General features: G+C 42.5%; 1 protein-coding gene across 32 annotated transcripts in view; it reads right to left on the reverse strand.

Moving 5' to 3' along the window:
- Positions 1-9,005, reverse strand: part of magi1b (membrane associated guanylate kinase, WW and PDZ domain containing 1b) — a 141,407-nt gene extending 132,402 nt beyond the window's left edge. For 16 of the 32 annotated variants that reach the window (XM_080302045.1, XM_026168656.2, XM_026168653.2 and 13 more), the window contains exon 1: positions 8,141-9,004. In XM_080302045.1, coding sequence (XP_080158171.1) covers positions 8,141-8,450 — 310 coding nt within the window. In that variant the 5' untranslated portion in view covers positions 8,451-9,004. Of the gene's footprint in view, positions 1-8,140 lie in introns of all 32 variants that reach the window. The other 16 variants (XM_080302026.1, XM_026168633.2, XM_080302030.1 and 13 more) reach the window with 4 other exon arrangements.
- Between the last annotated feature and the right edge of the window lie 5,477 nt (positions 9,006-14,482).

Below are 14,482 nucleotides of genomic sequence, written 5' to 3' on the forward strand. Positions count from 1 at the left end.
CTCACGGCCCGGTACCAAATGTGGCCTGGGGGTTGGGGACCGCTGTGTTAGAGCACCGACTTCAACTCAGAAGAATAAGCCTGAGGTGGGGAGGAAGAGGATGAGGTGGAAATGAACAAGGAGAAAAGAGACCAGTGGTGGAAGAGGAGAAAGACATTGTGAAAATATACGTGTTCAAATGTTAAAGGTAAAACATACATTTTGAATTGTGATCAAATGCAATCACCCAGCATGTGTAATGCTGTAAGGGCATTAAAAATACCAGAAACTTGAGTTTCACTTGCTTCTGAAGTGACTGAGTCATGCCATGAATGCACTGCTTTAGGGGGATACACAAGCACAGCCAATGCAATCACACAATCCAACCAGAAGAAAGCAGATAGTTGTGATAGAGGACGGCGTCACTTGGCTGCTAGCTGCTCAGGAAGTTTGCTGCTGGTTATTGCTGAACATCAGAGCTACCCCACCATAATAAAAATTATCAAATCCACTTGGCGTCTTGAAAGTTTCCAGCTAATTGTAGGAGCCACATGCTTTTCTAATCAAGGCTGCTTCAGCACCTGTTACGGTCACAATTTCAGATGGGACTGTCTGCATCTTCTTAACTCTGAATGTTCAAAGGAAAACAGCGGGATGTAATAATGGTTTTTGGGTTGCGAAAGCACATGTTATTAGGTAGTTTTCTTGACAAAAGGTTGCTTGTTTAAAAGAAATTTCAAACTCACTGCATTATTCTTCACATTCAAGACATTAGGTATGAGTTAGTGAGCTTTAGATGCTTTCAGGTCGGTTTTGTTAGCTCAAGACAAAAGCCAAGTCGGCTGCTAAGACAACCTTCTCCAGCTATAAACCACTGAATTAAATCTTCGTCTTTTTTGCCACGATCCATCACATTCTCACATCCCAGTGACTTCTAGCCACATGAGACACTCCTGAATGCTTTTCCATATGCTACCATCTGCAACTACTGAAAAATGGCCCGTTCAACTTCTCTTTTCATTAGGATACTTCTACAGAAAAAAAAAAAGGAAGTTTTTAAAAAAAGGGTTAGGCTTGGGGAGGGGATGTCTGTCATAACGGTCTGCCCATTATTAAGCCCCACTATTCCCACGTTCAGATGACAATAAGTAGGGAGGGAGAAGAAATTAAGGCTTGAGAAGGAAAAGATAAAGAGAGCAAAGGAGGGGAATGGAGGCAGGTAAGATGACCAAAAAGGCAGCAGCTTTGAGAAGTGTTGTGTGTCATGTAAGTCCTAGTTCAGGAACACTAAGACTTTAGGGCTGTGAGCATGGATGCGTGCTCACAGCCGTGGCCAAACAGACAGACTCAAGTCTAAATCCCCTTAATCAGGGCTGGACCGTTCCTTAAACTGTTTATACCCCCTTCTTTTGTCTACGTGTGCATGTGAATGTGCGTGAGTAAGCTTCCCAAAGACTTGACTTTAATGGGATTTGTGTAAACGGACCCCACAGCTTCAACCATAGTGTAATTAAAGGTAAAGAAAAGAGGAAACAGGTTGGGGAGGGAAAGGACCTTTACAGGAGGCTGAGAGGTAAAGGACAGACATTCTCGGTGCAACCACAACTACAACGATAACAAGCTGATTCGCTTTAATGACAATAATTAACTCCTTAAGTATCTCAAGAAGTTTAACGTGAGAAAGAAAAGTTACAGAGCCCCAACGTAAAATCATACAGTCTCTGTTGATTTAAAACAAGTTATAAAACCAACTTTTCAAGAGTCACCCTGCATTTTTTGTGGGCACATCAACTTGCTTCTAGGACTAGTCTCAACCATATTAATAATGCTCACAGCCACGACCGATCTCGTCATTTCGCTTCCTAGTTACGCCAGCTGGAGGCATAACCACATCTCATCTGAGCTTTACAGCAGCAGAGCTGACAGAAATACTTGGCCATGTCAGCCAATGTCGCACACAAACACACAGATGGGGATGCAAACAGACACACACACGCACACACACGTTCGCATTTCATCGAATTCCTGACACAAACAACAACAACAAAAGAAACAGAACTGATGTGACAAAGTTGGCATCTCGGTACAAAGTTTAGATAATATACATAAATATATACACACACACACACACACACGTGTGTGTACGTGCGTACATAAGCACATGCATACATACATGCATGAATACACATATGCTTCATTTATGCAACCGTAATAAAACGTCTTATTTAATGGAACATGGTGCAAAAAAAGAAAGACACATGATGCCGTCACACAGGTCACAAACCAAATTGCCATAGTTTACAATGCAATACCCCCGACTGTATGCAGCACGTGCAGAGTAGCATGACAGCTGAGCAGAGTCAACTAGCTTAGATGATTCATTGTTACAAACAAATTTAACGGACCCATTTATCAACATGATCTTTTTTTTTTTCTTTAAAATCTAGTACTGGTCGCGCTCTAGTAAAAAGGCAGATTCTGTAAGGCCAAGCAGTCTTAAATTTACAGATGTTTTCACCCATCAGTCCAGACGCTAAAAATCTGCGATTTAAAAAAAAAATACAAATAAAAAATACAAATTTAAACACTCAGCTTGAACCATATTGATATAATAGCAGAATCAGAGTATTAGTATCACCCTTTACAACCACCAATATGTGACTTTTTTGTAAAAAGGTAAAGAAGAGAAACACCCATCAAGCAAGTTATGAGTGTTGATGTTGTATAGTTTGTCTACCTGTAGGCGCTCAGCAACGTCCCTATTGGCAACACATCACAAGTGTAAATAAACAACGTGTTGTGACAATAAAACTGAAAAACTATCTTTAAACTGCATTGTTGTAATATTTTTAATAACTCATAAATAAATATACATAATGATGACATATGTTAGAAAAACTGTTTGTGCTTCATGTCTCTGACAGAAAGCCAAAAAAAAAAAAAAAAAAATCACCTCATCACCAGATTTTTAAAATCACCAAAATATCGGTGTCATTCTTAAAAGTCATATATGGGTCACGCTCTACCCTGTACACTCCACGAAGAAAGCATTTTATGAAGATGTTCACCTACTCTGATGATGGATTATGTTAACCAGGTATTGGGAGAATTGGTAAAGAGCTTTTGGGCAGATTTGTCAACTCATCCCACACTTTGACTAGGTCAAGAGTTACTTCACTGAACCAAAGCAGCACAATATTAAGCCTGTGGTTTTCCCCTTCAGTGTGTATGAAACTCATGAGCAGCTCATTATTTCATGGTTTGACAAATGACTCTGTTATAAACTGTCAAGCAGAAACCACTGAAAAAAGAGCAAGTTAATTGGTTTGTTAGAACTGGTTTGGAGTTAGACTAGTATCCTGGAGGAAGTGGGTGAACTCTTCACCTACTTCCTAAATAATAGCTACAAAAGTCACAACTCTGCCTAAAGGTTTCCATTTCCTGTGCAGAGGACACGTGATAAGGCAGTCAACTAAAGCTTAAAAGACCCAACGCTCCCGACATCACCTTTGTTTAAAAGTTTCGGAAACATTTCCCCCATCTCTACTGTACATTTGAGAAGGATGGATCAGGGCGGTCTTCAAAGACAACTTCCTCTCCCACCCTGCTGAACTACCATTAATTAGTTGCCCTTTCTCTTTTCCTGACAGGCTGTGTAACTGCAAATGCCAAGTGTGACCAATGCCCATTCATTGTCAATACAACAGACTACAATGCAAACAAGAGAGAATATGGCACATGCATACATACGTGCTCCTCTTAGTGGGATTATAAAAAGCGCTGCTTAAGTGAGACAGCATTTCATGGTCTATTTAGCTGGTGAGGGAGTGTTCCTCCAGTGCGTCTAAATGTAGAGATCAAGCTGAGCAAACTCAAAGTGTGCAAGATGCTTACACTGCACACACACACACACACACACACACACAACTCCTCTCATAGTCTCCTTTTCGCCCTCACCTGCACACACATTTGAGCAAATACAAAGACCCTGAAATTAACGCTGAAATTCCCTACGGCACACTATAAGGGAGGAAATAAAGTCGCTCCAAGCCATCAGCAGAGAATACAAAAGTAGAAAACGGGTGTGGGCAAAGAGGGTTGTTCAACACCCTGCTGAGAGAGAGGAAATAAACACTTCCATATGCGATCCCTGCCAGAAATGCTTGTGCGTGCACACACACACACGCGCACACACACAGGGAGTCTGGAGTTAATGCAGTGACACAGTGTTGTAAATTTGAGCACGAGAGTCGTAGTTAACAGCTCGCGCCTCCATACGAATGGGATGGAATATTTTCTGCTTCCAGGAATTTATAGCTGGTAAGGCCTCGTCCATCACGGGCAGCTCTGTGATATAATGAAGTTTGGAAAGAAATACACTGCTGAGAAGCTGTAAGACTGGAGTTTCCTGATTAGTCAGGTAGCAAAATGGCTGGTGAAGAGGAATCCAATCTTATTTCTTGTGTGTGTGATTGTGCCGACTAAAAGGAACACACACCATAACTCCTGCCTGGGGAAACCCGTGAACTCTGGGCCACTGTGCCATTGGTCATGTCCAGAAAACAAACATTAACAGTCACTTGCATTACAAACACTTCTGAGAATCGTCACTGGCTACACTTCCTAGCATAATACAATTACTATTATCAGTATACACTTCATCCACCCTCAACTTTAAGCCTAAATACAATCCCGACTGTAGATCATATACAGTATCGTTAAAGCGTCCAGCTTAAGTACTAACACCAGCGCGGGCACGACATTAATCTGGTCCCATCTCAAAGCCTCTCTGATGTGATTGTCTGTTCCTATAAGCATGTGTGTATCATCCATAGTTTGTTTACATATGTGGAGCAGACAGTCATCTTCTTAGGAAGATTAGCCATAAAGAAGTTCCAGGGTTGATCAGCTGGTGAAGTTTTTTTTATAATGTGCATGCTTTCTTTCAAACACAGCACTGTGTGTGTGTGTGTGTGTGTGTGCGCGCATTAAACTACATTGTGACAGAGTCATCAGCTGCTTGTTTCGAAAGGGTGAAGAGTTAAGAGTGCATGTCCATGTTTATAATAGTCCCTAATTACATAATCCAGTTATTCTCCCACAGCTTCAGTATACACTGAAGTGGACATCTGATGGTTTGGCCTCAGCAGTGGTTCTAAGGGTGTGTCTCCTGCAGTGTGTGTGTGTGTGTTGCTTTCTCACCGATACCCAAAACAAACATAACATAAAAAAACTCAGCAGTGGAGCTGGTTGCAGCTCCTTATCAGCTCAGATTAGAAATGCCCTTGCATGCTCACAGGTCTATAGAAAGTCCAGACAACACAGTATTCAGTATTGGAAACCCTCCCCCCTCCTCTTTATAGAGCTGGCAGTCAACATGAAAGTCTGAGTGTGTATCAGCGAGCCAAGACAACGAAGCAGTACCTCTCCTCACATCTCGCTTGATTAAAGTGAGAAAATGGCACAAGCTCCGGGTAAAATTAGGTGACTTAGATTTTACAGATGGCCCTTGTTGCCAAGCATATTTTCTCAATTAAGGCTGATTAGGGAGGGGAAATTCCCTGACAGCGTGAATTATTAAAAACTTGAAATGGAGTCTGATCATGTGACGTTGTACAGCAGTGACACCCGACATTCCCAGATGAATGAAGAAAACGAAAAAGGGATGGGGGTTCTGATTAGCCCAAAGTGAGAACAGAATCTCCTTCCTATCCTAATAAATCATTACAAACTAGAGAGAACGGGTCTGGACTTGTGCAGGTGATTCCCTAGAAAGTGATTAAAAAAAATTGACCAGTTACTTCCTGTTTACAGGAAGGAAAGATCTTAAAGCCTAAGACTCCACAGACAAACGACTGAAAACACAAGGGCACCAATCGCATCAGTTCCTTCACTTTTCCTTTCTATTCCACGCCCTCAGCAGGGCGACGCATGGTAGCGAGGCTTCTGCTGCTACAGCTCGACTAGATTTGCTTCTTTGCTGGAATCCCAAACATTTTGTTTACGCGCGTTTGACAATCCATTTCAGTTTGTTTTTGCTTCTTCACAGCAGCGCCACTGTTGGCATTAATCGGCATGTGATTTCATGGCTTATTTCTATCTAGTTGGTTACTGGGTTCAAGCAGCAGTCACGCTGCGAGACAGTCAGGCCTAGAATTTCACCACAAAAAAGAAATCGGGGTGTTAGTCAGCACATGAGCTGCCATATTTTACCTTTCGACCCCACTTTAGACTGTGTGAGAATACACAGACTGAGAATGATCGACAACTTCTTCTTCTTCTCTCGCTGTTCTTGTATTATTGTTCCTTCTTAAACGAGTCATTTGGACACGACACAGAAGGGAAAACATGGGCGTGAACTATAAAAACTTTATTTGAACAGAGACATTGTAAATTATATAAATAACACTCAACAGCATAAAATGGCTGCTGTGAAGTCAAGCCAACAGAATTCTGTGATGTTTTGGAGTCACCGGCAAAGCTACCCACCCACCTCCAACCTGAACACAGGTATAATTTAGCTGGTAAGTGAAAACAAGACCTTAAAATCTGGAGTGTCAAAAATATGGTTCAGGAGCCAGAATTGGGCCAGCAAACACTCATTGGATGGCTTTGGAAAGGGAACTTTTGGAGTTTTAATTGACTTTATTTAGTTTTACAGCTTTACATATTAACAAAGACCTCCCCCGTGGCCACACTGTTGAAATAGCACTTCTTTAAATGTGTAGTTAAACTTCTGTATAGTGGCAAAGAGGACACTTTCACTGGTCTGGCCCATGTGAGATCAAAAACAGGCTTTCTGTGGTCCACAACATAATATCAGTTTGACATCCCTGCCTAAATAAATAAATAAAGTACATCATCTGTGCCACAATAAAGATGCAAAATTCCAAAGACACGTTTCTAAATTTAAAGACCAAAGCTTGAAAGTTTCAATTCAAACATTACCACTCACAGTCTGAAGTGAGGAACTAATCGGTGGAATATGATTGAGCAGCATTTGTTTAAAATGAAAATCTGCTCTCGGAGCACGCTATTGTAAATAAATCTGAGCACCCAGAGGTAGCAGTGGCCTTTAGCATTGTTAAAATAAGCCCTCTGCTCCTCGTCTCTAAGAGGATGTTCAGATATTCAGTACCAGGTTTCCTTTATAATAAAAGATGTTGCGCAACAACAGAGCACCACACCTTAAGAACAGTGCACGATGATGATCGGAGGACTGTCCTGAAATAAATGAGAAAAGCTACACATTTACCAAAGCAACCTCAGAGCAGACCCACCAGCACGGCCGGCGGCCTTCACAGGTTATCTACATGTAAGGTCGCCCTTGAAAAGAGTTGTTGCTCTTTTGTCCATGTCTAAAAGAAGTCTCTGCGTGTCCCGGGCTGACTTCCGAGCATCCCTTCAGCGGTTTGCGTTGCCACGCTGGGAGCCTGTCAGAGCGGCTCAGTGTCAAACCTCCCAGCCCCGCTGAGTCAAGATGACCATAAACCGAAGGCTAGAGCAGCCACACTGGCCGGATGCTCGCATTTTTGTAAGGTGCCTGATGTTCCCTTTCCTGTTAGGTGTTAAAAGAAGTGCTCCCTGTCGAGCCTGTTTGAGAAGTCATCAGGTAAAGTATAGGAAACAGACACATCTTAAGAAGGCCTAAATGAATTTAAAGTAGCACCTCTAAGCATTACTGCTCCTAGTGCTGGATGTAATTCTCCAGTAGGTTGGAATGTACGCAATATTTTGGACTTTCTTCACCATTTGTGCTTCCTCAACAGCTGGGAAAGTGAGAACACACAAAGGAAAGCTGAATAAACAACGTGTGTGAAGCCTGTGGGGTTTCCATGTCCCTGAACCAGACAGGTGGCATTCCCTGTTGGGGAGAAAACCAGGCCCGGCTACTTCAACTTAAAAAAAGAAAAAGCCATTCACAAATCTGCCAATTAAATGTGACATTAAACGGTTCCGCAGCTATTAAATGTCACAACTTCCTCAAGTTTTAGTATTCATTGTAAAGTTCTATGGGTTTATTTCAACTGAAAATTAACCTCAATGAATCAAAAGTTTCCATTTAGATGAAGCTGTTTAAAAAAAGAAAGCAAGAAATCAAACTTGGGACAAAACCCGTTAAACGCACACCAATAAAAGCGCAGAAGTTTTGCAGCCTCACCTTTTGTCTTACCTTGCCTGACAGTTTTAAACCTGGCGGGTCCTTTGCAGTTCTTTAGCACGGTGTATATGTCGTACAGGGGTAATCCCGAAATCGAGAGATTCTCCACTTCGAGCAGCAGCTCCCCTTCACCCAGTTTCCCACTTTTGTACACCACCGCATTGTGGTTCAGCGGTCCAATGTAGGCGAACTCTCCGTTCTCCGCGCCGCCACGCAGCGGCACGTTGAGCTCACCGCGGGCATCTTTGGACACGGAGACCTCGTTCACCCTGGAGGTCCAGTGGTTCTTCTTCAGCGCGGGTTTGGACATTGCGAACAGTTAACGAGCCGACGCCAAACCGGCCGGACTCTGCCACCGGGGTTGGGGGGGGGGAACACAGTCACAGCAGTCCCTGTCTCTCTCCTGCTCGTTAAAAAGTAGATTTGTATCCGAGGGACGCGCAGAAAACTTTCTTTCTCTCCCACAGAAACATGAGCGCCTCTGACAGTACAGGTCCCGAATCAAGCCATTCCTGCCTGCGCTGAAATCACTCCTTACTGTGCGGTTATTCTCATCACTTTTCTTAACATCCCCTCCGGTTTAATCCTCCTTTACTGTTGTCACCCTACATCTGCCACGCTCCCACTCACGGCTCGCGTCCACTTCTTAAATCCTCTCGGTTGTTTTCAAAACTCACTTTTAAAGGTTTTCCTTCCTCTCTTCCTGCTAAAAGAGACTTCACTCCTCCTCTGCCCGTATCCGCAGACCCCACTTTATCCACAGTCGACTGCGTCCAGAACTCCTTTAACCAGGTACGTCGCTCTGGTGCGTGGAGCTGAAAATCATTCCCACTCTGGTGCTGGGGATGTGTTGCTGTCCGTGCTGCGTTCAGGTGCTGTCGGATTTTTATGCGTTCACGAAGAGGTCACGTGAATAACCTGTGCGAACTCTTCACTCGTCCACAAGCCACAGATACTACAGGTCATTTCCCAGTGTTTCAGCTTGGTTGTAGTTTGAAATTTACATTTAAGTTATATGTAATTATGATGGAACTTATAAAAAATATGGTACAGTGTGTATAATGCTCTGTGGTAATAATGTTCGACACCTTTAAATCACGACTGTAACCTAACGTAGCGCCTAAATTGACACTTCACTGTGGACTCAAGTACGCGACTTAAATAATTTATCATCGGGCACAAACTGAAAAAAATGACCCTTCACGTGTTTTCTTTAAAGACCTCTCTGCGTGATTTACAACATTAGTATTTACAGTATCAACATGGTCACGGTGAGTGGAAGTGCTGTCAAAATAACTTCGAGTACTGAATGTCAGACTCCAAAAAGGGTATTTGAACGCAGCGCTTTAAAGAGCGCATGCGTGCTGCTGTAGGGAGAAAGAGGTTTTTGGCTTTCCCTAAATTAGAGCCTGGTGTCAGTTTGTTTATTTCAGTCGGTTCAAATTAAATTAAAGTGCGCTTCCTGGTAAAATTATAGAATGTGCAGTATCCATCGAGCTTTGATATAATGAATCTGACTGAAATGCTGATTTCCTAACATAGTGAGTCAGAGGTTAACCCTGTGATCACACATACGTCTGGAATTCTTGTATTTCAGGTTAGACAGGTGTCAAACCATGTTTTAATGTTTGGCTGAAACCTCCCCTCTCTGCTTATGCAATCTCTTTACGCCTGAGACGGTACTATTTACATACTTAGTTGTATCCCTAGCTACTGTTTTTGTTAAACACAAATACTTGTTGATCCACATCTAAGAATCTGAGAGATGCTTAAAAATAATAATGGAGATGGACATATATAGATAGACTGCCTAATGGAATCACATGTGCCGGGCTTCTCACCTTGGGAGCGGCAGATGAACTTTTTTTTTCCAACCTAAAAATAACAGTAAAGCACTCTTAGTCCCAGCAGATTAAAAAAAAAGAGAGAGAAAACTAGTGGCCTGGATGGGACGGGGAAATAGTAAATGCACTTATATAGCTCAAACTGTAGCTTTCCCTCATCTTCATCTATTATTAGCTGCTCCATACATGAAATGCACGATTAATATTTGTTCCGTTCAGTGCAGGTCCGTTTCCAGGGGAAATTCTCTTTGCAAGCAAGTGATGAACAACAAACATTAATATGGAAAAAGTACTTAAAACATGACACAGGGCCCAAGTGTCATAAATTATAAACACCTTCATTCATCCACAGTGCACCATTAAACTAAACAGCCCTAACATTGCATTGCTAACTATGCCATAAAAAATGCATTAACCAGAGGTAAGCTATTATGTAGTACAAGAAACAAAGTTTGTCCTTTTCCTGAGAGACACGGTTATACTTTTAGTGGTGCTGATGAACTTAGAATAGGAGAGGATAGAGGATAGCACTTCTTCTTTTGTCTTCCATTTGACCGTCTTCTTCAGTTTTTTTAAGAACACACTACGAAAACACTGGTTCAACCCTTTAGCCCAATGTTAAATGGCTTAACAAACAAACAAAAAAACGTTTCCCTGGAAAGGGTCAGGTACAATGACTGAACCGAACATGAGGGAAAAGCAGCTGATGTACAAAGAAACACTTTGGAAACATCCCTGACCTGCCACAGTAGGTTGGTTGATATTGGTTGGCCCGTTGGCCTCCAGGAAAATGGAGTAGGGTTGGTTCATGGAAGTTCTATTCATGAAGTCAGGGTTAACTCTGAGATCATGTCTGCCTGAAGTCCAGTAAGAAGGAGGATGCTAAGGGGTTAAAAGAAGTTTAAGTGGTGGTGACTGGGTTTATGTATGCACGTTTGTGTCTGCATGTGTATATGTGCCAGTAACTTCTAATGTGACCTCCGTGGGGGTCAGCCAGCTCCTCTGCCAGCTTCCTGTCATACAGTGTCACCCAAATCAGATCGACAGAGGCAGACACAGTGCCACGGGCCCAAAGTTTCCTATTCCCTTTCCACACATCCATCACTCTGTATATGTCAACATCTTCTTCCTTAGCTTTTGCAGCCTCTCTCTATTTGACTGCCACGTTCTCTCTGCCTTTCACTCGCTCGCAAACACGAAGGAGCCACAAACCATTGGTGGCATCACAGTCATTGTTTCGGTATACCTACGCAGTCAGACAGCCATTCTCACGTTTGTCATTTTGCAACCGTGCATTATAAGTTCTAAAACACGTCCAGTTTCACACATGTAACACAAACCTGCTGATTATGTGCAGATTCTGTGGAGTTATTTATAAAAGTTATTACCTTGTCACTGACAGCTCTCATTAAAACAGCACTTGCGTACGCTCGCACTCTGCCGTTGTGCCCCCTTGTTATGACAGCATTTAAAGAAGAAGACACAGATAAGAATGGTTTGCGTGTCATAAACTATTATTAGCCACCGTATTCATTCACTCTGCGTGATGAGCTTAGCGATACCGCTGACAAGTAACGGCAGCTCGCGCTTAATGGCCAACAGTAATAAAGCACCCTTCAAATTTGACAGCTGTGCTCAGATGACTTTGGGACCGCTCTGTGGCAGACCTCCACTATTAGTAGCTTTCATTGTGTGCACAGCGGCCGAGCCATCCATCACTTCTGATTTTAAGTTGTGTAATGTGACACATGCATCGTGGACACGGAGGCTGCCCCTGTTGTAATTCAGCAGAAGTTTCACTCCCAGATGATTGCATAATGTAGGCAGAAACAATGTAAGTCTTTGGATAGAACTTTGAAACAAAACCAGCAATAAAAGGTGACAGATTAGCAAGTAAAAGGAGGAAAGTTGCAATCATATCGCTGTTGTTTATATCTCTATTAACATTAACAAGCAGGAGAGAAAGAGAGAGAAAAATGCTTTAACTTAACAATGGCCGCCACAGCTGTAGAAACAGAGTGGAGTGTATAATCTGACGGGGCCCACCACGCGACCTTTCAACACATTCCTTCCTGTAAGCGACTTCTCTTCTCTGGTACATCTCGTACCTCAAAGCTTCCTTCGATTTGAAAATTTCCAACAGCTTTCCCTCTGACATTCAACATCTCAATCTTTAATGATTTTGCTATCTTTGCACACTTTGTGTATGTGAATGAACTCCATATAAATTTTTAACAGAACTCCACACTTCTTTTTAATCCTTAGGATCTCTAATGGGTTAGCATGATCTCAAAATCCTAAGTCTGTAAAGTTTTTTCGAACCCGTTTTCTGTTTTGAGGGATGAATTCATCTGTGCACCATCCTCTATGCCAGGGGTGGGGGAACTCCAGGCCTCAACGGTCGGTGTCCTGCAGGTTTTAGATGTGTCCTTGATCCAACACAGCTGATTTAAATGGCTAAATTACATCCTCAACATGTCTTGAAGTTCTCCAAAGGCCTGGTAATGAACTAATTATTTGATTCAGGTGTGTTGACCCAGGGTAAGATCTAAAACCTGTGGGACACCGGCACTTGTGGCCTGGAGTTCCCCACCCGTGATACATGCCAAGAGGAAGAAAATGAGGTTCGGGGATGGAAACCTAGCAGCACATGCTTGTGTATATCTGAGCTGATTGCGTACTGATGTACAAGTTTGCACATCTGCATCATAATTCACGAAAACCGTGCAAACCTTCCCTGAGGTCTACATCACTGCATCATAGTCGAACCCACTGAGCAGCTCCCAGCATTGTACAACAAACGGGTTTTGTTCAGGTCACGTCAAAGCTGACCTGTGACCTTTCTGTGCTCATCACTTAACAAGCTCTGCAAATGAGGAGGATCATTTTTCTGCTTTAGATGTCACTTTAATCTGTTTTACCTCCGTGCTCTGATAATGCCTCATTCATCATAATAGCCACAAAGCATTGATGGCAAAGCGAGAGAGACGGAGAGCGAGGCAGGCCGAGAGGGAGTGAGTGAGAGAAAAAGAGCACAATCCTACTTTTAACTAAAGCAGAGCTGCAAAGCTCAGTGTTGCCCTGGAAGATTAAGGATGAATGGCTCAGCACAAAAAGGCCAACAGATTATCAACGGGGCTGCAGAGAGCTGTCATATCAAAGCTGGTGACAGGAGGGGAAGAGGCTGGGGAGTCAGTACAGAGACTAATGAGTTACTTGGAATAGTTACTGTAAGCTGTGCTGTGCTGGAGCTCTACTGTACTAAAATGCACTCTGAATTGAGGTCTTTTTTTTACTAAGGGCCAGACAGGAGAGGAATGAGTAAATTGTCCACATTCAGCATATTAAGGAGCCTAAATAAACGTCAGCACATTCTCAAAGTTGGCTGTGATCCCAAGAAATAAAACACAGGCTGGATCTGGATGCTGCGAATGTTTGGCTCAAGCGTCACTTTGATATAGGAATAGCCCAGGCTTCCAACCAGTGTTTTTAATACCTGCAGGAAAACGTCGTCTTTAAATTTCTTGTGTGCATAATTGTATTTGGATGCAGGAATGGTTGCATTTAAGCCCATCTGGGTTTCGAATATGCATCGCTCTAAAGGAGATAATTCAGTTGGAAGGTGTGTTTTGTTTTGTCGCTACGACAAATACACCTCGGCACGCTCAGGTCTACAAATGAGTTTTACTCTTGGACACCCTGAATATAAGAACCTCCAGCTACTGTTAACTTGCTAAACACTACTACTGCCTGCTTTGATGATGCCTTCAGATGTATGCCATATGGGTCATCATGTCAGCACTCTGTGTTGCCCTCCAAAGCTCGTCCTGTCAGTGGGAACCCAGAGAGGATCATCTCCTTTTTTGGACTGGCAGCTGAGCAGAGTTAAGTGTCTTTTTCTTTTTTTTATCTGTAATTTCAGGACCTTATGAAGGGGGACTGACTACATTTAAATAAAGAGACCAGGACATTGGTGCATTTACTTCAAATTAAGAAGTTCTGCTTGTTGCGCTGACATTTCTCATTTAGAATAAGAAAGTATATGTTCTGCACCAGTGCACATATGGTTTTATTGTATTGACATTATCCAGATTAAAGGCTGTCACTGATGCTACTCGCAGTTGTGTTTGGTAACAGTGAATTTTTGGTGTTAGCTTTAATTTAATGTTAGCAGTCACAGTTCCACAATAGACATTGGACTTAATTTGAGCTGTTACAATTGAGGAAAAAATCCTAAGTTCACCCACTTCCAAAGAAATGAACAGTCTCTATTTTTTATGGAAGTTTTATTTTAATGGATAGAGTGAAATAAGTATCTGATCCCAAAGATTTGCCATGTGCCCATGTGACACACAGGCTCAATCAAGCAAGCAATCAAATAATCCTGATCTCAACTTATTATGTGTCCACATAATCAATTTCTCCCATTACAACCTCTCCACCATCATGGGCAAGACCAATGAGCTGTCAACGGATGCCGGGTACAATATTGTAGACC

The sequence above is a fragment of the Astatotilapia calliptera genome, chromosome 5 (genome assembly GCF_964374335.1).
Source record: "Astatotilapia calliptera chromosome 5, fAstCal68.1, whole genome shotgun sequence".
Taxonomy (NCBI): Eukaryota; Metazoa; Chordata; class Actinopteri; order Cichliformes; family Cichlidae; genus Astatotilapia; species Astatotilapia calliptera.